General features: G+C 43.2%; 2 protein-coding genes across 3 annotated transcripts; both read right to left on the minus strand.

The window, feature by feature from the left end:
• Positions 1-6027: 6027 nt before the first annotated feature.
• Positions 6028-16635, minus strand: zgc:112332 (uncharacterized protein LOC553712 homolog). Its single transcript, XM_041861643.2, has 7 exons — positions 16529-16635; positions 15478-15593; positions 12952-13107; positions 12734-12838; positions 7181-7390; positions 6520-6712; positions 6028-6396 (listed from the first exon to the last, which is right to left on the minus strand). Exons 1-7 carry the CDS (start codon positions 16540-16542, stop codon positions 6294-6296), a joined length of 897 nt encoding a protein of 298 aa, XP_041717577.1. The 5' UTR covers positions 16543-16635; the 3' UTR covers positions 6028-6293.
• Positions 16636-17644: 1009 nt separating this feature from the next.
• Positions 17645-20527, minus strand: si:dkey-73n8.3 (uncharacterized protein LOC100150965 homolog). 2 transcript variants are annotated; one of them, XM_041861642.2, is made up of 7 exons: positions 20390-20527; positions 20095-20210; positions 19316-19471; positions 19106-19210; positions 18752-18961; positions 18259-18445; positions 17645-18094 (listed from the first exon to the last, which is right to left on the minus strand). In XM_041861642.2, exons 1-7 carry the CDS (start codon positions 20401-20403, stop codon positions 17992-17994), a joined length of 891 nt encoding a protein of 296 aa, XP_041717576.1. In that variant the 5' UTR covers positions 20404-20527; the 3' UTR covers positions 17645-17991. The 2 variants fall into 2 exon arrangements, with proteins under 2 accessions (XP_041717576.1, XP_041717575.1); XM_041861641.2 differs by having other exon boundaries at positions 18259-18451; positions 20390-20525.
• Between the last annotated feature and the right edge of the window lie 2106 nt (positions 20528-22633).

Here is a 22633-nt window from a genome sequence, read left to right on the forward strand (position 1 = left end):
GTGCCGGACTGACGACGCCCACCACTGGCTTGGTGTGGAGAACAGGCACGGGCCGTGCTGGACTGACGACCCACACCACTGGCTTGGTGTGAGGAGCAGGAGCGGGCCGAACCGGGCTGGCGACGCGCACCATTGGCTTGGTGCGGGAAGCAGGAGCGGACCGGACCGGGCTGACGATGCGCACCCCTGGCTTGGTGCGAGTGGCAGGAACAGGCCGGACCGGGCTGGCGACGCGCACCATAGGCTTGGTGCGGGGAGCAGGAACAGGCCGGGCCGGGCTGGTGAAGCGCACCGTAGGCTTGGTGCGAGGGGCAGGAGCAGGCCGGGCCGGGCTGGCGACGCGCACCGTAGGCTTGGTGCGAGGAGCAGGAACAGACCGGACCGTACTGGGGACACACACCACTGGCCCTACACCGGGATCTGGAACGGGCCGGACCGGACTGGTAACACACCCCAGTACCTCTCGCCGTGCCTCTACACCTTCCATCCCCTCTTCGACCAGTGGCCCCCGTAACCTGGCGGCCTCCTCTGCCAACCCGCTGGACCGCTCTATCGCGGCCTCCTGCTGCCCCGACGTCGTGAGCCCCCCCCTAAAATTTTTCTGGGGGTCTCTCTTCCCCGTGGGCCAGGCCTCTATAGTTCTCGCCCAACTCTCGCTCTTCTGCTTCCAACTCCCGCCATTCAGCTCCTCATTTGGCTTGACCCAGTCGAAGCTCTTCCTCAACTGTTCCCAAGTCCACCCTCTCTGCTCCTCACTAGGCTTGACCCAGTCGAGGTTGCCACGGAGATCTGCTAGCGATTCCCCTGGCGATGGCTCCTGGACACGCTGCTTGGTCCAGTTTTGGTGGGTTCTTCTGTCACGATCGTCGGGAACAGATGAGGACCAAGGCGCAGCGTTGCAGACGAACATACTCTTTATTTATGAACACGATCAAAACAACAAAACGATAACGTGACAGTTCACGGTCTAACACAAACCAACACGAACAAGAACCCACAAACACAACGGGAAAACAGACAGTTTAAATATGGCTCCCAATCAGAGACAACCAGCCCCAGCTGACACTCGTTGCCTCTGATTGGGAGTCACTCAGGCCAACATAGAAATAGAATACATAGATCTACACACCCTGGCTCAACATAACAGTGTCCCCAGAGCCAGGGCGTGACAGTGAGTATGTGTGTGGGCAGTCCATAAACTCACTCATTAATGTCCCGGGCTAAGCTTAAACACTCAGGCCCGGGGGTACAAAGGCAAATTCCACCATACGTGTAGCCAGGCCTAATCCTGCCTGATAACAGTGGTAGGCCTACAGTTCAACTGTCACTCTCTATAAACAACTTTTTCTCTAAGTGGTTGAATATGGTTTGTCATTTGTCATAGTATTCTTCTGTTACAGGCCATTCAGAAAGACCGTAGAAATAAGTGTGTGTAACTTCGACAGAGTTCAGCGTGCAGATCTCAAGCAAGAACACCACCCTTATGAAATAGGCTGCGTTCAATTCTGATATTTTTTCCAGTAGTTGGTCTTTTGACCAGTCATATCAGATCTTTTCACATCAGATATTTTTCCGAGCTGATTTGATTGGGCAAAAGACCAATTAGTTAAAAAAATATCAGAATTGAGCTGCCTGTCTAAACGCAGCCATAGAAGATAGGAATATAACCACTTCCAAAATGCAAGAGTGCATCCAGCTATTACAAAAATATACATCACATTGTTACAAATAATTCTAACAGATTGTACTTTTACTGTAAAAATACAATGCCGTCTAATACAATGCCATAGGCTACAACATATTGATACAATACCTTTAATAATATGTGCTACAAAATGAAATCCAATGCCATCTAACATAGGCTGCGTCTACCACAGGCAGACCAATTCTGATCTTTTATTCACTAAGTCTTTTGACCGATCAGATCAGCTCTTTTGCCAGTAACTGGGCAAAATAACAGAATTGGGCTGTCTGTGTTAACACAGCCTAAGGGCTCGATTCAATCCGTAGCGCGGAAGATCTGCATTGTAGCGCAGTTTAAATTGAAAGGTAATTTCCGATTGAGCCGACATATTCAGCGTTTTTCCGTGAATGCAGTCTCTGCGAACGCGGAAAAATTGCCTTTAAAGGTGAATCCCGCTGTAACGCTGATCTTCTGCGCTACACATTGAATTGAACCCTTAGGCTGCGTTTAAACAGACAGCCCAATTCTGAATATTTTCCCCGTAATTGGCTAATCAAATCAGCTCTTTTGCTAGTAATTGTAAATGCAGCCTTCATGTCTGAAAAGGGAGGAACAGAAAGGATGTATTTTCGGAGTTTTGAAACAGGACATCTCCGTCTACACAGGGCTCGGGCCAAAAGCTGGCCACTATATGGGGAACAGGATTTGAGACACGAGTCACAACCATTGTCTTTATTCAGTCCTCAACAAATCTGTTTTTCTGTCTGTTTATGAAAGTATAGCTACTCATGGTTTAAATACAGCTACAGTAACACTATAATATACAGTTGAAGTCGGAAGTTTACATACACTTAGGTTGGAGTCATTTAAACTCGTTTTTCAACCACTCCACAAATTTCTTGTTAAACTATAGTTTTGGCAAGTCGGTTAGGACATCTACTTTGTGCATGACACAAGTACGTTTTCCAACCAACAATTGTTTACAGACAGATTATTTCACTTATAATTCACTGTATCACAATTCCAGTGGGTCAGAAATTTACATACACTAAGTTGAATGTGCCTTTAAACAGCTTGGAAAATTCCAGAAAATGATGTCATGGCCTTAGAAGCTTCTGATAGGCTAATTGACATCATTTGAGTCAATTGGAGGTGTACCTGTGGATGTATTTCAAGGCCTAACTTCAAACTTCTTTGCTTGACATCATGGGAAAATCAAATGAAATCAGCCAAGACCTCAGAAAACAATTTGTAGACCTCCACAAGTCTGGTTCATCCTTGGGAGCAATTTCCAAATGCCTGAAGGTACCCCTTTCATCTCTACAAACAATAGTACGCAAGTATAAACACCATGGAACCACGCAGCCGTCATACCGCTCAGGAAGGAGACGCGTTCTGTTTCCTAGAGATGAACGTACTTTGGTGCGAAAAGTGCAAATCAATCCCAGAACAACAGCAGAGGACCTTGTGAAGATGCTGGAGGAAACAGGTACAAAAGTATCTATATCCACAGTAAAACGAGTCCTATATCGACATAACCTGAAAGCCGCTCAGCAAGGAAGAAGCCACTGCTCCAAAACCGCCATAAAAAAGCCAGACTACGGTTTGCAACTGCACATGGGGACAAAGATCTTAATTTTTTGAGAAATGTCCTCTGGTCTGACGAAACAAAAATAGAACTGTTTGGCCATAATGACCATCGTTATGTTTGGAGGAAAAAGGGGGTACTTGCTAGCCGATGAACATAATCCCAACCCTGAAGCACGGGGGTGGCAGCATCATGCTGTGGGGGTGCTTTGCTGCTGGAGGGACTGATGCACTTCACAAAATAGATGGCATCATGAGGAAGGAAAATTATGTGGATATATTGAAGCAACATCTCAAGACGTCAGGAAGTTAAAGCTTGGTCGCAAATGTGCCTTCCAAATGGACAATGACCTCAGGCATACTTCCAAAGTTGTGGCAAAATGGCTTAAGGACAACAAAGTCAAGGTATTGGAGTGGCCATCACAAAGCCCTGATTTCAATCCTACAGAACATTTGTGGGCAGAACTGAAAAAGCGTGTGTGAGCAAGGAGGCCTACAAACCTGACTCAGTTACACCAGCTCTGTCAGGGGGAATGGGCCAACATTCACCCAATTTATTGTAGGAAGCTTGTGGAAGTCTACCCGAAACGTTTGACCCAAATTAAACAATTTAAAGGGAATGCTACCAAATACTAATTGAGTGTATGTAAACTTCTGACCCACTGGGAATATGATGAAAGAAATAAAAGCTGAAAGAAATCATTCTCTCTACTATTATTCTGACATTTCACATTCTTAAAATAAAGTGGTGATCCTAACTGACCTAAAACAGGGAATTTTCACTAGGATTAAATGTCAGGAATTGTGAAAAACTTAAATGTATCCGACTTCAACTGTATGTATATATATATACATATATATATATATATATATACAGTGAGGGGAAAAAATATTTGATCCCCTGCTGATTTTGTACGTTTGCCCACTGACAAAGAAATGATCAGTCTATAATTTTAATGGTAGGTTTATTTGAACAGTGAGAGACAGAATAACATCAACAAAAATCCAGAAAAACGCATGTCAAAAATGTTATAAATTGATTTGCATTTTAATGAGGGAAATAAGTATTTGACCCCTCTGCAAAACATGACTTAGTACTTGGTGGCAAAACCCTTGTTGGCAATCACAGAGGTCAGACGTTTCTTGTAGTTGGCCACCAAGTTTGCACATGTCTCAGGAGGGATTTTGTCCCACTCCTCTTTGCAGATCTTCTCCAAGTCATTAATGTTTCGAGGCTGACGTTTGGCAACTCGAACCTTCAGCTCCCTCCACAGATTTTCTATGGAATTAAGGTCTGGAGACTGGCTAGGCCACTCCAGGACCTTAATGTGCTTCTTCTTGAGCCACTCCTTTGTTGCCTTGGCCGTGTGTTTTGGGTCATTGTCATGCTGGAATACCCATCCACGACCCATTTTCAATGCCCTGGATGAGGGAAGGAGGTTCTCACCCAACATTTGACGGTACATGGCCCCATCCATCGTCCCTTTGATGCGGTGAAGTTGTCCTGTCCCCTTAGCAGAAAAACACCTTCAAAGCATAATGTTTCCACCACCATGTTTGACGGTGGGGATGGTGTTCTTGGGGTCATAGGCAGCATTCCTCCTCCTCCAAACACGGCGAGTTGAGTTGATGCCAAAGAGCTCGATTTTGGTCTCATCTGACCACAACACTTTCACCCAGTTCTCCTCTGAATCATTCAGATGTTCATTGGCAAACTTCAGACGGCCCTGTATATGTGCGTTCTTGAGCAGGGGGACCTTGCGGGCACTGCAGGATTTCAGTCCTTCCCGGCGTAGTGTGTTACCAATTGTTTTCTTGGTGACTATGGTCCCAGCTGCCTTGAGATCATTGACAAGATCCTCCCGTGTAGTTCTGGGCTGATTCCTCACCGTTCTCATGATTATTGCAACTCCACGAGGTGAGATCTTGCATGGAGCCCCAGGCCGAGGGAGATTGACAGTTCTTTTGTGTTTCTTCCATTTGCGAATAATCTCATCAACTGTTGTCACCTTCTCACCAAGATGCTTGACGATGGTCTTGTAGCCCATTCCAGCCTTGTGTAGGTCTACAATCTTGTCCCTGACATCCTTGGAGAGCTCTTTGGTCTTGGCCATGGTGGAGAGTTTGGAATCTGATTGATTGATATGTCTCCTGAGTGGCGCAGTGGTCTAAGGCACTGCATCGCAGTGCTAACTGTGCCACTAGAGATCCTGGTTCGAATCCAGGCTCTGTCGCAGCCGGCCGTGACTGGGAGACTCATGGGCGGCGCACAATTGGTCCAGGGTAGGGGAGGGAATGGCCGGCAGGGATGTAGCTCAGTTGATAGAGCATGGCGTTTGCAACGCCAGGGTTGTGGGTTCGATTCCCACGGGGGGCCAGTATCAAAAAAAAAATGTATTCACTAACTGTAAGTCACTCTGGATAAGAGCGTCTGCTAAATGACTGTAATGTAAATGATTGATTGTTTCTGTGGACAGGTGTCTTTTATACAGGTAACGAACTGAGATTAGGAGCACTCCCTTTAAGAGTGTGCTCCTCATCTCAGCTCGTTACCTGTATAAAAGACACCTGGGAGCCAGACATTTTTCTGATTGAGAGGGGGTCAAATACTTATTTCCCTTATTAAAATGCAATTCAATTCATAACATTTTTGACATGCGTTTTTCTGGAATTTTTTGTTGTTATTCTGTCTCTCACTGTTCAAATAAACCTACCATTCAAATTATAGACTGATCATTTCTTTGTCAGTGGGCAAACGTACAAAATCAGCAGGGGATCAAATTCTTATTTCCCTCACTGTATATATATACACACATACAGTAGTAATGCTCTTTACACATTGTAATCTACATAGTGAGAATATACTACCTGTAGAAATACACTGGGTAAATATCAAATAGCATTTTTGCCATACAGTGCCCTACTGTTGGCTAAAGCCACGTTGTGCACTACATCCGGAATGTATTCAGTGCACTACATGAGGAATAGGGTGCCATTTGAGATGCAGCCTAGTGTCGTGTGTTTACTCCCAGGTGATGGCCAGCATCTTGCAGCTCAGCTCCCACAGTTTCTGGGCCAAGTCGTCATCAGAGGCTGTCCTGGAGCACCTCGCAGGTGCACAGTCACTGTTCACACACAAACACAATGAGTGTCAATGAGCAGGTATACAATAACTTACCTGATTAACACTGTAAGTTACACTTTCACAAAATCTAACAGTATGTGCGTGCATGCGTGTGTGTGTGTACCTGTAGTATCCTCCACTCTCCTTCTCCAGTCCTGGCTCCACAGCACAGTATATGGAGGTCTGAGCTCCCTCTACAGCGGACTTAGTGAATGGCCGGAACACCTTGACCGCTACCTGGACAGGACTGTTCAGGTGTCTCCACAGTTCTGACTGGACCACGCCCGGATGGAGGGAGAACACACTCACACCAGTGCCTGCACATAACACACATAAACTGGACGTTCAGTCGTGTCATGATGAGTAGTAGGAACAAGTTGCTTCTAGCCACTGTTACAGGGTCAGATATTTGATCAATCTTAGGTTTGTAGGTATACAGGGTTATCCATAGATCATCTAATTCTGAGTAGCTAACAGAGGAGGTTTGAGAGAGTCTTCAAGTTGGAGAAACTAACATGCAGTGGCCTAAATGAACAAAGTCCATTTCAGAGTTCATGGAGGGTGCTTTGGAGCGAAAACATGACATGGTCTATATGAGGGATCTTAACAGGACGCAGTCTATGTGTGGGACACAGTACAGCATCCTGTTATTAATACACACACACACACAGAGGTGACTACATTAAACATCCTGTGGAGATTATGAGGAAGAGGACATTTTTTGAGTCAACTCCCATTCTCCAGTTCGGCCATTGTCGGACATGGCTGTCGAGTGCAGCTCTTACCCTGCAGTCGTTTGGCCAGTGAGCGTGTGCAGAGGACATTGGCCAGTTTGCTCTGTCCATAGGCCTTGACCTGGTCGTAGCTCTTCTCACTGTTGATGTCGTCCAGTCTCATGCTGGTCCAGGTGTGAGCCACTGACGACACGTTAATGATGCGGGCTGGCGCCGAGCGCTTAATCAGGTCCAACAACAGGTTGGTCATCAGGAAGTGACCTACAGGAAGTCAGAGGTTAGGGAAGGATCAATGAGCTGTGTGTGTGCGTTCTTTCTGGCAAATGTGCATGTTGTCAGGGTGTGTGTGTGTGTGTGTGTGTGTGTGTGTGTGTGTGTGTGTGTGTGTGTGTGTGTGTGTGTGTGTGTGTGTGTGTGTGTGTGTGTGTGTGTGTGTGTGTGTGTGTGTGCGTGTGCGCGCGTGCATGCATAAGAATGTTTATGTTATCTGTAAGACTGGGAATGAACTGTCCTTAATTCTGTCCTCTTCAGTATGAATAGTTCATCAGTGTGTGTATATCTACGGACCAAGGATGTATGGCGAGAATTCAAACAGTTTTTACAGAAACTGAACTTCAGCAAAAGTCACAGACTCACTTCCATTCAAATCAGATTGAATTTCCGTCCTAATCTGTGACTGCTAATAGCTTTACTGCCGGAGACAGAGAGCAATTACTACAGCCATGTAAGGTAGCCCCTAATTAGTTCTCCATTTAGGAAGGAAATAGGGGCTAATATACCATGTTAGCCTGCTTAAGAACATGCCTGCACTGATTTAATCTAGCTAATCTGATAACACAGATACACACGAGTAGGCCTAGTGTGTGTATATATACAGTGGGGCAAAAAGTATTTAGTCAGCCACCAATTGTGCAAGTTCTCCCACTTAAAAAGATGAGAGAGGCCTGTAATTTTCATCATAGGTACACGTCAACTATGACAGACAAATTGAGATTTTTTTTCTCCAGAAAATTACATTGTAGGAGTTTTAATGAATTTATTTGCAAATTATGGTGGAAAATAAGTATTTGGTCACCTACAAACAAGCAAGATTTCTGGCTCTCACAGACCTGTAACTTCTTCTTTAAGAGGCTCCTCTGTCCTCCACTCGTTACCTGTATTAATGGCACCTGTTTGAACTTGTTATCAGTATAAAAGACACCTGTCCACAACCTCAAACAGTCACACTCCAAACTCCACTATGGCCAAGACCAAAGAGCTGTCAAAGGACACCAGAAACAAAATTGTAGACCTGCACCAGGCTGGGAAGACTGAATATGCAATAGGTAAGCAACTTGGTTTGAAGAAATCAACTGTGGGAGCAATTATTAGCAAATGGAAGACATACAAGACCATTGATAATCTCCCTCGATCTGGGGCTCCACGCAAGATCTCACCCCGTGGGGTCAAAATGATCACAAAAACGGTGAGCAAAAATCCCAGAACCACACGGGGGGACCTAGTGAATGACCTGCAGAGAGCTGGGACCAAAGTAACAAAGCCTACCATCAGTAACACACTACGCCACCAGGGACTCAAATCCTGCAGTGCCCAGACGTGTCCCCCTGCTTAAGCCAGTACATGTCCAGGCCCATCTGAAGTTTGCTAGAGTGCATTTGGATGATCCAGAAGAGGATTGGGAGAATGTCATATGGTCAGATGAAACCAAAATAGAACTTTTTGGTAAAAACTCAACTCGTCGTGTTTGGAGGACAAAGAATGCTGAGTTGCATCCAAAGAACACCATACCTACTGTGAAGCATGGGGGTGGAAACATCATGCTTTGGGGCTGTTTTTCTGCAAAGGGACCAGGATGACTGATCCGTGTAAAGGAAAGAATGAATGGGGCCATGTATCGTGAGATTTTGAGTGAAAACCACCTTCCATCAGCAAGGGCATTGAAGATGAAACGTGGCTGGGTCTTTCAGCATGACAATGATCCCAAATACACCGCCCGGGCAACGAAGGAGTGGCTTCGTAAGAAGCATTTCAAGGTCCTGGAGTGGCCTAGCCAGTCTCCAGATCTCAACCCCATAGAAAATCATTGGAGGGAGTTGAAAGTCCGTGTTGCCCAGCGACAGCCCCAAAACATCACTGCTCTAGAGGAGATCTGCATGGAGGAATGGGCCAAAATACCAGCAACAGTGTGTGAAAACCTTGTGAAGACTTACAGAAAACGTTTGACCTGTGTCATTGCCAACAAAGGGTATATAACAAAGTATTGAGAAACTTTTGTTATTGAACAAATACTTATTTTCCACCATAATTTGCAAATAAATTCATTAAAAATCCTACAATGTGATTTTCTGGAATTTTTTTTCCTAATTTTGTCTGTCATTGTTGACGTGTACCTATGATGAAAATGACAGGCCTCTCTCATCTTTTTAAGTGGGAGAACTTGCACAATTGGTGGCTGACTAAATACTTTTTTTCTCCACTGTATATATATATATATACATACAGTACCAGTCAAAGTTTGGACACCCCTTACCATTCAGGGGTTTTTCTTTATTTTTACATTGTAGAATAATAGTGAAGACATCAAAACTATGAAATAACACATATGGAATTATGTAGTAACCAAATAAGTGTTAAACAAATCAAAATATATTTTATATTTGAGATTCTTCAAATAGCCACTCTTTGCCTTGATGACAGCTTTGCACACTCTCGGCATTCTCTCAACCAGCTTCTTTTCCTTCATTCTGTCATCCGACTCATCCCAAACCATCTCAATTGGGTTGATGTCGGGGGATTGTGGAGGCCAGGTCATCTGATGCAGCACTCCATCACTCTCCTTCTTGGTAAAATAGCCCTTACATAGCCTGGAGGCATGTGGGTCATTGTCCTGTTGAAAATCAAATGATAGTCCCATTAAGCACAAACCAGATGGGATGGCTTATCACTGCAGAATACTGTGGTAGCCATGCTGGTGAAGTGTGCCTTGAATTCTAAATAAATCACAGACAGTGTCACCAGCAAAGCACCCCCACACCAGAACACCTCCTCCTCCGTGCTTTACGGTGGGAAATACACATGCGGAGATCATTCGTTCACCCACACCGTGTCTCACAAAGACATGGCGGTTTGAACCAAAAATCTCAAATTTGGACTCCAGACCAAAGGACACATTTGGCTGCAATTTCTGAGGCTGGTAACTCTAATGAACTTATCCTCTGCAGCAGAGGTAACTCTGGGTCTTCCATTCCTGTGGCGGTCCTCATGAGAGACAGTTTCATCATAGCGCTTGATGGTTTTTGCGACTGTACTTGAAGAAACTTTCAAAGTTCTTGAAATGTTCTGGATTGACTGACCTTCATGTCTTAAAGAAGTGATGGACTGTCGTTTCTCTTTGCTTATTTGAGCTGTTCTTGGCATAATATGGACTTGGTCTTTTACCAAATAGGGCTACCTTCTGTATACCCCACCTACCTTGTCACAACACAACTGATTGGCTCAAACGCATTAAGAAGGAAATTAAATTCCACAAAGTAACTTTTAAGAAGGCACGCCTGTTAATTGAAATGCATTCCAGGTGACTACCTCATGAAGCTGGTTGAGAGAATGCCAATAGTGTGCAAAGCTGTCATCAAGGCAAAGGGTGGCTATTTGAAGACTCTCAAATATAACATATATTTTGATTTGTTTAACACTTTTTTAGTTACTACATGATTCCATATGTGTTATTTCATGGTTTTGATGTCTTCACTATTATTCTACAATGTAGAACATTTTACAAATAAAGAAAAACCCTTGAATGAGTAGGTGTGTCCAAACTTTTGACTTTTGAGTGGGGAGAACAAGTATTTGATACACTGCCGATTTTGCAGGTTTTCCTACTTACAAAGCATATAGAGGTCTGCAATTTTTAACATAGGTACACTTCAACTGTGAGAGACTGAATCTAAAACAAAAATCCAGAAAATCACATTGTATGATTTTTAAGTAATTAATTTGCATTTTATTGCATGACATAAGTATTTGATACATCAGAAAAGCAGAACTTAATATTTGGTACAGAAACCTTTGTTTGCAATTACAGAGATCATACGTTTCCTGTAGGTCTTGACCAGGTTTGCACACACTGCAGCAGGGATTTTGGCCCACTCCTCCATACAGACCTTCTCCAGATCCTTCAGGTTTTGGGGCTGTCGCTGGGCAATACGGACTTTCAGCTCCCTCCAAAGATTTTCTATTGGGTTTAGGTCTGGAGACTGGCTAGGCCACTCCTGGACCTTGAGATACTTCTTACGGAGCCACTCCTTAGTTGCCCTGGCTGTGTGTTTCGGGTCGTTGTCATGCTGGAAGACCCAGCCACGACCCATCTTCAATGCTCTTACTGAGGGAAGGAGGTTGTTGGCCAAGATCTCGCGATACATGGCCCCATCCATCCTCCCCTCAATACGGTGCAGTCGTCCTGTCCCCTTTGCAGAAAAGCATCCCCAAAGAATGATGTTTCCACCTCCATGCTTCACGGTTGGGATGGTGTTCTTGGGGTTGTACTCATCCTTCTTCTTCCTCCAAACACGGCGAGTGGAGTTTAGACCAAAAAGCTATATTTTTGTCTCATCAAACCACATGACCTTCTCCCATTCCTCCTCTGGATCATCCAGATGGTCATTGGCAAACTTCAGACGGGCCTGGACATGCGCTGGCTTGAGCAGGGGGACCTTGCGTGCGCTGCAGGATTTAAATCCATGACGGTGTAGTGTGTTACTAATGGTTTTCTTTGAGACTGTGGTCCCAGCTCTCTTCAGGTCATTGACCAGGTCCTGCCGTGTAGTTCTGGGCTGATCCCTCACCTTCCTCATGATCATTGATGCCCCACGAGGTGAGATCTTGCATGGAGCCCCAGACTGAGGGTGATTGACCGTCATCTTGAACTTCTTCAATTTTCTAATAATTGGGCCAACAGTTGTTGCCTTCTCACCAAGCTGCTTGCCTATTGTCCTGTAGCCCATCCCAGCCTTGTGCAGGTCTACAATTGTATCCCTGATGTCCTTACACAGCTCTCTGGTCTTGGCCATTGTGGAGAGGTTGGAGTCTGTTTGATTGAGTGTGTGGACAGGTGTCTTTTATACAGGTAACAAGTTCAAACAGGTGCAGTTAATACAGGTAATGAGTGGAGAACAGGATGGCTTCTTAAAGAAAAACTAACAGGTCTGTGAGAGCCGGAATTCTTACTGGTTGGTAGGCGATCAAATACTTATGTCATGCAATAAAATGCAAATTATTTACTTAAAAATCATACAATGTGATTTTCTGGATTTTTGTTTTAGATTCCGTCTCTCACAGTTGAAGTGTACCTATGATAAAAATTACAGACCTCTACATGCTTTGTAAGTAGGAAAACCTGCAAAATCGGCAGTGTATCAAATACTTGTTCTCCCCACTGTATATAGCTTAATAAGTAATGGAACGTTGAATCGTCTAGGGGTTTTTCCCTTCCCACTACCAGCTTACTATGGGGAAGGGTTTAAGCTTTGGTTGCACCTCAGCATTTTATGGCAAATGCATTATGAAAGGGGCTACATGAATACAAGTTGATTGATTGATTTATCTTACCCAGGTGGTTGACTCCAAACTGCATCTCGAAGCCGTCCTTGGTCTTAGAGTAGGGACACATCATGATGCCAGCGTTGTTGATCAGGATATTGACTTGCTTCTCCTCTGCAAACACAAGAAAAACAGTCACTGCAAAAGCTTTCCCTCCCTCCAGCTATCTATCTATCCATCCATCCATCCATCCATCCATCCATTCCTATACCCTGAATGTTACATACCTTTGTTAATCAGCTCAGCGAACTCTCTGATAGACTTGGTGTCAGACAGATCCAGTTTGTGAATGACAATGTTTTCATTTCCACAATCTTCTGTGATCTCTTTCCTGGCGCCCTCCGCCTTCTCCATGTCTCTACACGCCATGATGATGCGAGCACCTGAGAGGGGGTTCAGAGAGGTCAGAGGTTACACATAGGCAGGTCATAAGGTTAATAGCACACGGGAGGACAAATGTGAAAGATGTTCATTTGTGTTTAAAATCCCTGAACATCATAGGATGGTCGTTCTCTACAGTTTAACTAAATATCATAGAAATCTCTAAAAACACAAGCTTAATATCTCAGTTTACAGAATATTTAACTGTTCATTTCACAGTGTTTCTCATCTTCACTTGGCAAACAATGTACTGCTTATCCTATTTTAATGAGCCCAGCCCTGCTGAGAGGTTCTATGAGTACACGCACACACACACGCATGCTTGCACACACACACACACACACACACACACACACACACGCATGCTTGCACACACACACACACACACACACACACGCATGCTTGCACACACACACACACACACACACACACACACACACACACACGCATGCTTGCACACACACACACACACACACACACACACGCATGCTTGCACACACACACACACACACACACACACACACACACGCTCACACAAACACACACAATAGCTGTGGTGGCCCAGTAATTATGGAATAGAAAGCGTCATTATTCCATGGGAGCGTTCCGTCTGGAAGCTATCAAAGTGCTTTTGTTCCCCTCTCTTTGCTCCGATGTGGGAATCGGAATTGTTTCCCAAATTCCCTGGCAGAGCAGCCAATCAAAATTAAAACACAAACGATAAACAAACAATTAAGAGGAAAGGTAGAGTTTGAGTTGAGCCAATCGCACACACAGTGATGATCCAGGGGGATTTTATGCTGACAGCGTTTATTTGTTCCACATGGGTGAGTAGTGTGTGTGTATGTGTGCATTGGACACTGCAAAGTTTTTTTTTATCTAGCTGTTGTTTACAGTACATAATTAACACATTTAGTGATTCTATTTTGTTATACCGTCACAGCAATTTTCATTGAGTTAAATTAAAATATACATCAACATTTTAAATTACACAAAAGTGAGTTGAAGGACAGAGGAAGGTAACTTGAGGATTCTAGTTTCAGATCTTTAAGTAAAAGACTGTTTTCCAGTAAGCCAGGAAATAGAATGTGATGCATGCAAGGCTTTGTCTTGGCCCGGCCTGTCTAAAAAAAGACAACCAAATCTCAATTTACCCTATTGGTTATACAATTACATTGATAATTTAATATAACCACTCTCTTTCATTTATTTCCTCTAGCCTACTTCTTGACATCGTAAAGTATGATCAATATTTCCTCATATAACAAATTACTTTAGGAAATAAAATGACAGACAGTTATGAATCTTTCGTTCCCAGCTCTAACCTCAGTCGTGAATGAGTGAAACGTCATTCTGATAACGTCTTTTAACAGAGCCCCGATGCTTGCAATACACACACATATTCACACTCACACACAAACACAAACGGTTGTGTTTTGTAAGAGGAAGTTGGTTCCACACAGAGCTTTTCAAGTGCAGCCAACGGAACAAATCAGACCACGTACACAGAACCAGCTTTAATCTCCCTCTGTGTGTGTGCATGCATGTGTGTGTGTGTGTGTGTGCGTGCCCCATCGCATGCAAAGGACGGATGGTTAACGGTCTACTCTGACAATGCCCTCTCTGTCTTCACCTCTCCTGGATCCTTATTGACTGCTACTGAGAATATCATTAGGCTAAAGGCGCCCACACACTAGGTTTAGAAAAAAGAAAATGGCTTTAAAAAAATAAACATAAAAAATGTGTCCCTCTTGAGACACCATAGCAACAACATAGCCTTCCTCAAAATAGTCCGAATTAATCTAAGATAAATCAAGAAATCTGTAATTAATTTGGACGTTTTTGCCAAGGAGGTCTTCTTCACACAATTTTACATCGAACTAAGATGTTTGGTGCAGCATTTCTCAAGTGAAAAAATGTGAATGAAAATTAGTCGTCTCGTTGAATGACAACAAATACTTAATTGAAGAATCTTGTCCATAGTTCCCACTCCGACTAGGAGTAGTACTGTTGACCAATCACCGGCGAAGGGGAGTAGACTTCGGCTTGTGTGTTTGTGCGTGTGTTTGTGTGTGTGTTTGTTTAAATATCCTTGTGGGTACCAGAAGTGCTCACAAGGATAGTAAAACAAGGAACATTTGGACAAGTGGGGACATTTTGCCGGTCCCCACAAGGAAAAAGGCTATTTTAGGCTTAGGGGTTAGGTTTAGGGTTAGGGTTACAAATAGGGTTAGGGTTAGAATTAAGGTTAGGGTTAGGAGTTACAGTTAGGTTTAGGGTGAGGCGTTGGGGAAAACATTATTTTGGATGGGAATCAATTATTTGGTCCCCACAACGATAGCAATACAAAACTGTGTGTGTGTTTTCTCTACCTCTCTTGGCCAGGTCCCTGGCTGTCTCTTTGCCAATGCCAGTGTTAGCTCCTGTGATGATGACAGTCTGACCGTCCAGACGCACGTCACATGACCAGCGGCCACAGAAGAAGTTCCTGACAGAGTCAGATACACACAGCAAGAGAGTCAAATACACAATCAACACAGTCAATCAACACAGTCAATCAACACAGTCAATCAACACAGAGTTAAACACAGTAGAAATCGTTTCGGGGATGTGGTAAGACAGCTTATTACAGAGACAGGAAATGTAGTGATATTACAACATAACGCAACAGCATACATATTACACACATAAGACACACGACATTACTCTAACACCCAGAGCAGACAACAATCAGAATGTCAATTTAACTTAGATGTCAGCAAGTCAATGAAGTAACTAGCTACTAGTAAGAATACCAGCTTAAGCACGGAACCACATTATAAAATATAAATACTTAGTTTTATGATTAACTGTAGATAAGTGAAAAAGATTATGATCTTCTATGGAGCATAAGACTAGATTAAATATTACAGATAGATGGAAATAATTCAATAGATCGGCTATCAAAACTGGATAAATAATATTGTTTTAGTGAAAACCAATAATAAAATGTGTTATGAAGTAGAAATATGTTTTTGTTTTAATTTACTTTAATATGATATAGACTAGCCCATGGGTCTCCAACCCTGTTCCTGGAGAGCTACCCTCCTGTAAGTTTTTGCTCCAACCCCAGTTATAACTGACCTGGTTCAGTTTATCAACCGGCTAGTTATTAGAATCAGGTGTGCTAGATTAGGGTTGGAGTGACTCTAGCACTCCAGGAACAGGGTCGGAGAGCCCTGGACTAGTCTAATAGCAATTTAATATCAGTACCCTATAGTGGTAACAACAATTTGCTCAATGTTTCATAGTTACAACAGTAATAACACTTCAAATTTGAAAATAACATTAAAAATAACATAAAATAGTTCTGTTTACTGAAAGAGAAAATGACTGCCACCATAGCATCTTTGTTTTTCCAAATATAAATAGTAATTGACCTACCTGATTGAATGCATTCCTTTCCCAGTGAACAAACTTTCTCCTCAACACCTCAAGTTCATCTAAACAAGAGTTTCCTATCGACCCAAGGTTTTATCAACGGATACATTCCTCAGCGTTGCAGCCCGCACACCCGACGTCTGTCACACTATGGGTGTGTTCCAGCCCGTCTTTGTACTGCGCAAATAATATTTATTTTATTATTACCATAATATAGTAGTGGTTAATTGAGAACTGGTTATGGTTGTTTGTTTGAACAATGGTTAAATGAATGACTTAAGAAAATAGTTTAACTTATTCTCCAGATGTTGTGAGATCTTACAATATATGCGCAGCATGACTATGTTGAATTACTGTCTCGAACTGATGACTGCTCAGGGGTCCTCTCTGACCAATTTCCCCATGAGTGGAGTGAGATTTAGGTCAGTGCGCACCAGACGATGTGATAAATGAGGCGCTCGAAGTTGATTCAGTGAAATTATTGCCTTTTATCGGATCCGTTCAGTTTTTTTAACAATTCTGAGATAGCCTACTGGTAGCCAATTCAGGTTTTGTAAAGGCCTAGCCCACAATGTGTGTTCCTTTTCCCTAGAATATAAAAGGACACTAAACGAATTGGTTTATTATGGCAGTTGACATTACTACTCGTTTCGCCCTGAACAAGGTAGGCACACCTTGACAGTCAGAGAACAAATGTTTACAAACTATATTTCCTTGTTCAAATAATATAACTTTCATTTCCTGGAAAAATCTGGCCCACACATCCTGAGTGACTAACAACGTTTGTGAGACGCGGTTAACAGAGTATCCTGTAGAAAACTCACAACCTTTCCTTTTTATAATCCGAGGTTCAATTGGCTACATCATCATCATCATTTTCTACCGCTGTTATGCTATGTCAGTGAGCAGATTGAGCGCTCATTTTAAGACTTCGTCTTGTAGTCTGAAGCTTTGGCCACTAGATGTCCCCATAGGCCAATTTTAGTGATACTTGTCAGACCTCTTAAATCGTGTTCTAATAGATAATTTCTGTAGAGAAAGCTATTGCTGGTCTAAATAATTGTTAGAAAGCCTAAATTATTCCCAACAAGAAAAGGCAACAGACTGTTGGTACAGCATTTGATAGCATTTTATTTTCTCCAGAAAGCTCAGGAATCAAAGACGTAAAAACAGAAGAGAAATACATGATTTAGCTTAACTGAATGTATGACATATAGCTTTCCTTGACCAGTCTCAGATAGTTTACTGACAGCAACAGTCTCTCAATATTCTAGAACCTGTCTGTACCACTTCCACCTATGCTCACCATCAGCCCCATCATACATCACCTGTCTGTCTCCCTCTTCACATTGTACCATCACATTTATCATTTGACATAGTAGGACTTATGACAGCAATATTTTCGCAGTATTTGGCGTGACAGAAAGAAGCAATTTGGTGTAAAGATAGTATTATTGTATGTCTGTTCATCTCCAGCAGATGCCCAGTAGATGACAGCTAACAGCCCAGAGTTTGAGAGCGGTGCCTTCATCACTACCAGCCCTGGCACTCACTGCCTGTGCACACTCACTGAGAGAGAGAGAGAGAGAGAGAGAGAGAGAGAGAGAGAGAGAGAGAGAGAGAGAGAGAGAGAGAGAAATAATTATTTTAGTTTACACCCTTCTTTCAGGGGTAATCAAGTACAGTACAGGTTAGTGTTCAGGGTCAGGGATGAGAGGTGAAAGGTCACTGACCTGTAGTAACCCCCAGAGGTGAGTTCAGAATCAGGGGTCAGGATGCAGTACAGAGTGGTTTGGGCTCCTTCTGCTGGTGTCTTGAGGAAGTAGTTGAACTTCTTAAGCATGACCTGTAGGGGGCGCTTTATGTGACGCATCAGATCAGTGTTCACTACCCCCGGGTGCACTGCATAGGCTGTCACACCTAGAACTGTTAATACACACACACACACACACAAACACAAACACACACACACACGCACACACACACACACACACACACACACACACACACACACACACACACACACACACACACACACACACACACACACACACACACAAACACATACATTGTCCAAGTACTCAGGGCATCTTTGCTCTATTTCCAACCACAGAGTGATGGTGGTTAAGACATGAGACACTCGCACTGGTGTACGCTTAGATCCATTCTCTACAGGATGCTGCAGGGTGAACACACACGCATGGAAACACATACACCCATACCCACCCGCGGTCCTCTTGGCCAGCTCTCTAGTGAACAGTATATTAGCCAGTTTGCTCTGGACATAGGCCTTGACAGGGTGGTATTCCTTCTCACTGTTCAGGTCCTCAAAGTGGATCCTGCCCATGGTGTGGGCCGATGAAGACACAGTGATGACACGGGAGGGGGCAGAGTGCTTCAGCAGATCCAATAGGAGGAAAGTCAGAAAGAAGTGACCTGGAAAAGGGAAACAGGAAGTAGTTAATATGGATAGGTTTCAATCAATGGCAATCAATCAGTGATAATATCTTCTCTTTATGTGGCAATGGAAAAAAGTGTTGCTTGCAGTCTTGTTAATAAACCAGATGTTTTGCCTCGTACCCAGGTGGTTGACTCCAAGCTGCATCTCGTATCCATCCACAGTGGTGCTGTAGGGACAGATGGCCACGCCTGCATTGTTGATCAGGAAGTGAAGCACCTTCTCCGCTAGGGAACAAAAAGAGTCAGAACGCCTCTTTATCGGAACCCTGACAGTATGGTATTTAATAGGTTTTACATTATATGGTGTTGTTTGTGTGTGTTTTAACCCACTGTTGTAGATGTTTTCAGCAAATTCACAGATGGACTTGGTGTCAGCGAGGTCCAGCTTCCTGGCTTCCACCTTGGCCCCTCCCATTTCCCTGACTATGTCACTGACCGCTAGCTCCGCATTCTCCATGTCCCTGCAGGCCAGGATGACACGTGCACCTAGAGAAAGAGAAACCCTTTTTTATTCAATTATCTTTACACTTACAAAAAGTATCAAACTACCATACTGTCCATGATGTCTAGCACATTTCTGACACTTCAGTAGCCTGTAAAACTCCCGGCATATACACTGGCAATGCACCACCACTGGTTCCTACCTCTCTCATTAATAATATACCCCTAAAGTCATCTTTCCATAGAGGGGTCATATTAGTGTGTAGCCCAAACTGTTCGGACGCTACAGACAGAGGTTGGCAGATCGGCGGTACCGACTTCAGTCCAGTGACGATTGTGGGGCTCAGAGTCTCGTCTTTCCATAGAGGGGTCATAATAGTTTGGATGCTACAGACGTTTTCGTGAGAAGACCAATTTTCGAAATGTCTCATGATCTGACAAACACTGCTGTAGCACTGCCACATTTCACCGCAGATGCAGAAGGCCGACATCGGAGGATGTGGTGGATTGAGACGCAGCCCATGTGTCTAGCTTAAACAGACAGATCTTTATGGGGATGTTTTTATTATGCTAATTTGATTTCCACGAGGGGCGCAGATATCGACTGTAAGGAAGAGAAGGGAAGCAATAGAATATAGAGGAAGAGAATTAAAGATGGTATGGTCTACCTCTCTTGGCCAGGTCCATGGCGGTCTCCTTGCCGATGCCAGTGTTAGCTCCCGTCACGATCGCAGTTTTCCCATCCAGACGAACGTCAGACGACCAGCGCTTAGTAATTAGGGACCTTGAAAAAGAGAGAACTGATATGATAAACAAATAAACTGTTTGACATTTGTTGTTGATATTGACTGGAACAACACAATTAATTACATTAATATTAACAACATAAATGTTGAATTCAAGTTATTTTCTCTCTGATGTCCTTACATCTATTTACAGTAGCACCATAGGGATTGGTTTTACCTGATCTTTTCCATCTCTGTTTTTTCTGATAGAAAACTGATATCCTCTGGGGAGACTTCAGAAATCCCCTCTTCAACCAGTCTGTCTTTCTGTCCACTCACAGAAACTGATGTGTTGGAGGAAGCTGTGTTGAGACTCTTATGTGTGTGTGTGTGTGTGTCATGCCTCCAAATTCTTAACGGACTATTGATAGGCTCCAGATAAACCATTCTTTCATCAGGGGAGAGTTGTATCTAATTCATTAGTGTGTCATAGAGAAACTCTTTCTTACAAAATGTGTATCTGAATAGTAACAGTATTCTGTGATAAGTAGAAATGTGGAGGGAGTTAGTCAAGAGAGATATCCAGCTGTAGGCTCCTCCTATTAGTGGGCCACCATGTTTTATCCTGACCATGTGACTTGACTGTGAAATCCTAGTGTCACATGTATGGTCAGTAAAAACCCAGGTCCCTACATAAGAATGGAGTCTCACACTTCCATACAGGTTCTGTTTCACCTCAGGTGTAATTCAAGCCTGTCTAAACAGCAGGTGAAGATATTCCACTTTCAGCATTTCTGTCTAAGAAGTTTCTGGTAGTTTCCAGGCGAGAACCTGTTGACCTGTGTCACCAGCAGCGAACCAGAACACTGCATCCCTACATGGAATGCAGTGTGTGTGTGTATGTGTGTGTGTGTGTGTATGTGTTTGTGTACAATACATGTAATACAAGTAATAAATCCTCCACTAGGTGGCAGCCTATCATAGTTTAGTGCCAATGTTCTCCAATACATTACCCTCTAAATCTACACACTCTCTATTCTTATGTTCTCTAGAAGCAGCTGAGTTGATGGCATCTGATGTAAACCATGTGCAGGCTAGTCATAACTTCCTGTTTTCACAGACAACAGAAAATACCCTCCTCTCCTGGTGGGCCTCTGGTTCCCAAGGGCACACACGCATGCACACTTGCACACAAACACAAACGACCCAAACCAGGCCCCAAATCAGCGTCGCCAGCCCTTCTCATGTGGTTTTAGAGAAAATAGCCCTATCCTAGATGCTACGCTAGCTAAACGTGGCCAATGCTACGTTGGCCCTATACTGGCAGCTATCTTGTGTGATAATGAAAGACTGTCAGTCTGTCTGTCTGTCTGCATTGGGACAGTGACAGAAACTGAAGCCCGGCCACATGTGTAATTAGTTCTGTTTTCCAGTCATTATGGCTCAGAGAGAAGATAAATAACTCTTCAATGTAATTACCAGATAGCAGACAGTAAACCATGGAATAACGGTAAGACTGCTGTCACAAAAAAACATTACATTTTAATCAAAACAGTTCTGTAATTTATTGAAATTTGATTTGAATCAATATTTATAGTTTATTTACAGACAAGGTAAAAGTTTCCACTTTCAACTCTCGAAAGCTTTATTTGATTGGTTAGCTATTCAATAGCTGGTCTCAGACTTGGTCTTGTAGATTTACTGTGTGAGCTGGTTTTCATTTCAACCGAGCCTGGTCTCATAGACTAGACGTAACATAGTAAATGTAAAACCGAGACAGTAGAATGAGTATATGTTACGTTTGGTATGGTTACATAAGACAGAAGCTTACTTAAGGCAAAAAGGAAAGGACAGGGGGTGGATGGGTGGGCGTATAATGCAAACATCTAGCAACCCAAAGGTTGTGTGTTCGAATCTCATCACAGACAATTTTAGCTAATTAGCAACTTTCAACAACTTACTACTTTTTAGCTACGTTGCAACTACTTAGCATGTTAGCTAACCCTTCCCCTGACCTTAACCTTTTTAGCTAACCCTTCCCCTAACTCCTAACCTTAACCCCTAGCATAGCTGACGTTTGCCAGCTAGCAAATGTTAGCATCCTACCCACCTTGCCAACGTTAGCCTCAACAAATTGGAATTCATAACATATCATACATTTTGCAAATTTGTAACATATTGTACATTTTGCAAATTTGTAACATATTGTACATTTAGCAAATTCGTAACATATCATACAAATTGTAATTCGTAATATATCATACGAAATGGATGATGGGCATCCACAAATGAATACATACCATACAAAACGTAACAGATCATACTAAATGGAGCATCTCAGATTTACATATAGAATAATACGAAATGCTCTGAGACACTATGTTGTTCAACTAGGTAAAGTCTTAAAGCTGCAATATGTAACTTTTTGGGCGACCCAACCAAATTCACATAGAAACGGGAGTTATCGATCTGTCATTATCAT

The sequence above is a fragment of the Coregonus clupeaformis genome, chromosome 34 (genome assembly GCF_020615455.1).
Source record: "Coregonus clupeaformis isolate EN_2021a chromosome 34, ASM2061545v1, whole genome shotgun sequence".
Classification (NCBI taxonomy): domain Eukaryota; kingdom Metazoa; phylum Chordata; class Actinopteri; order Salmoniformes; family Salmonidae; genus Coregonus; species Coregonus clupeaformis.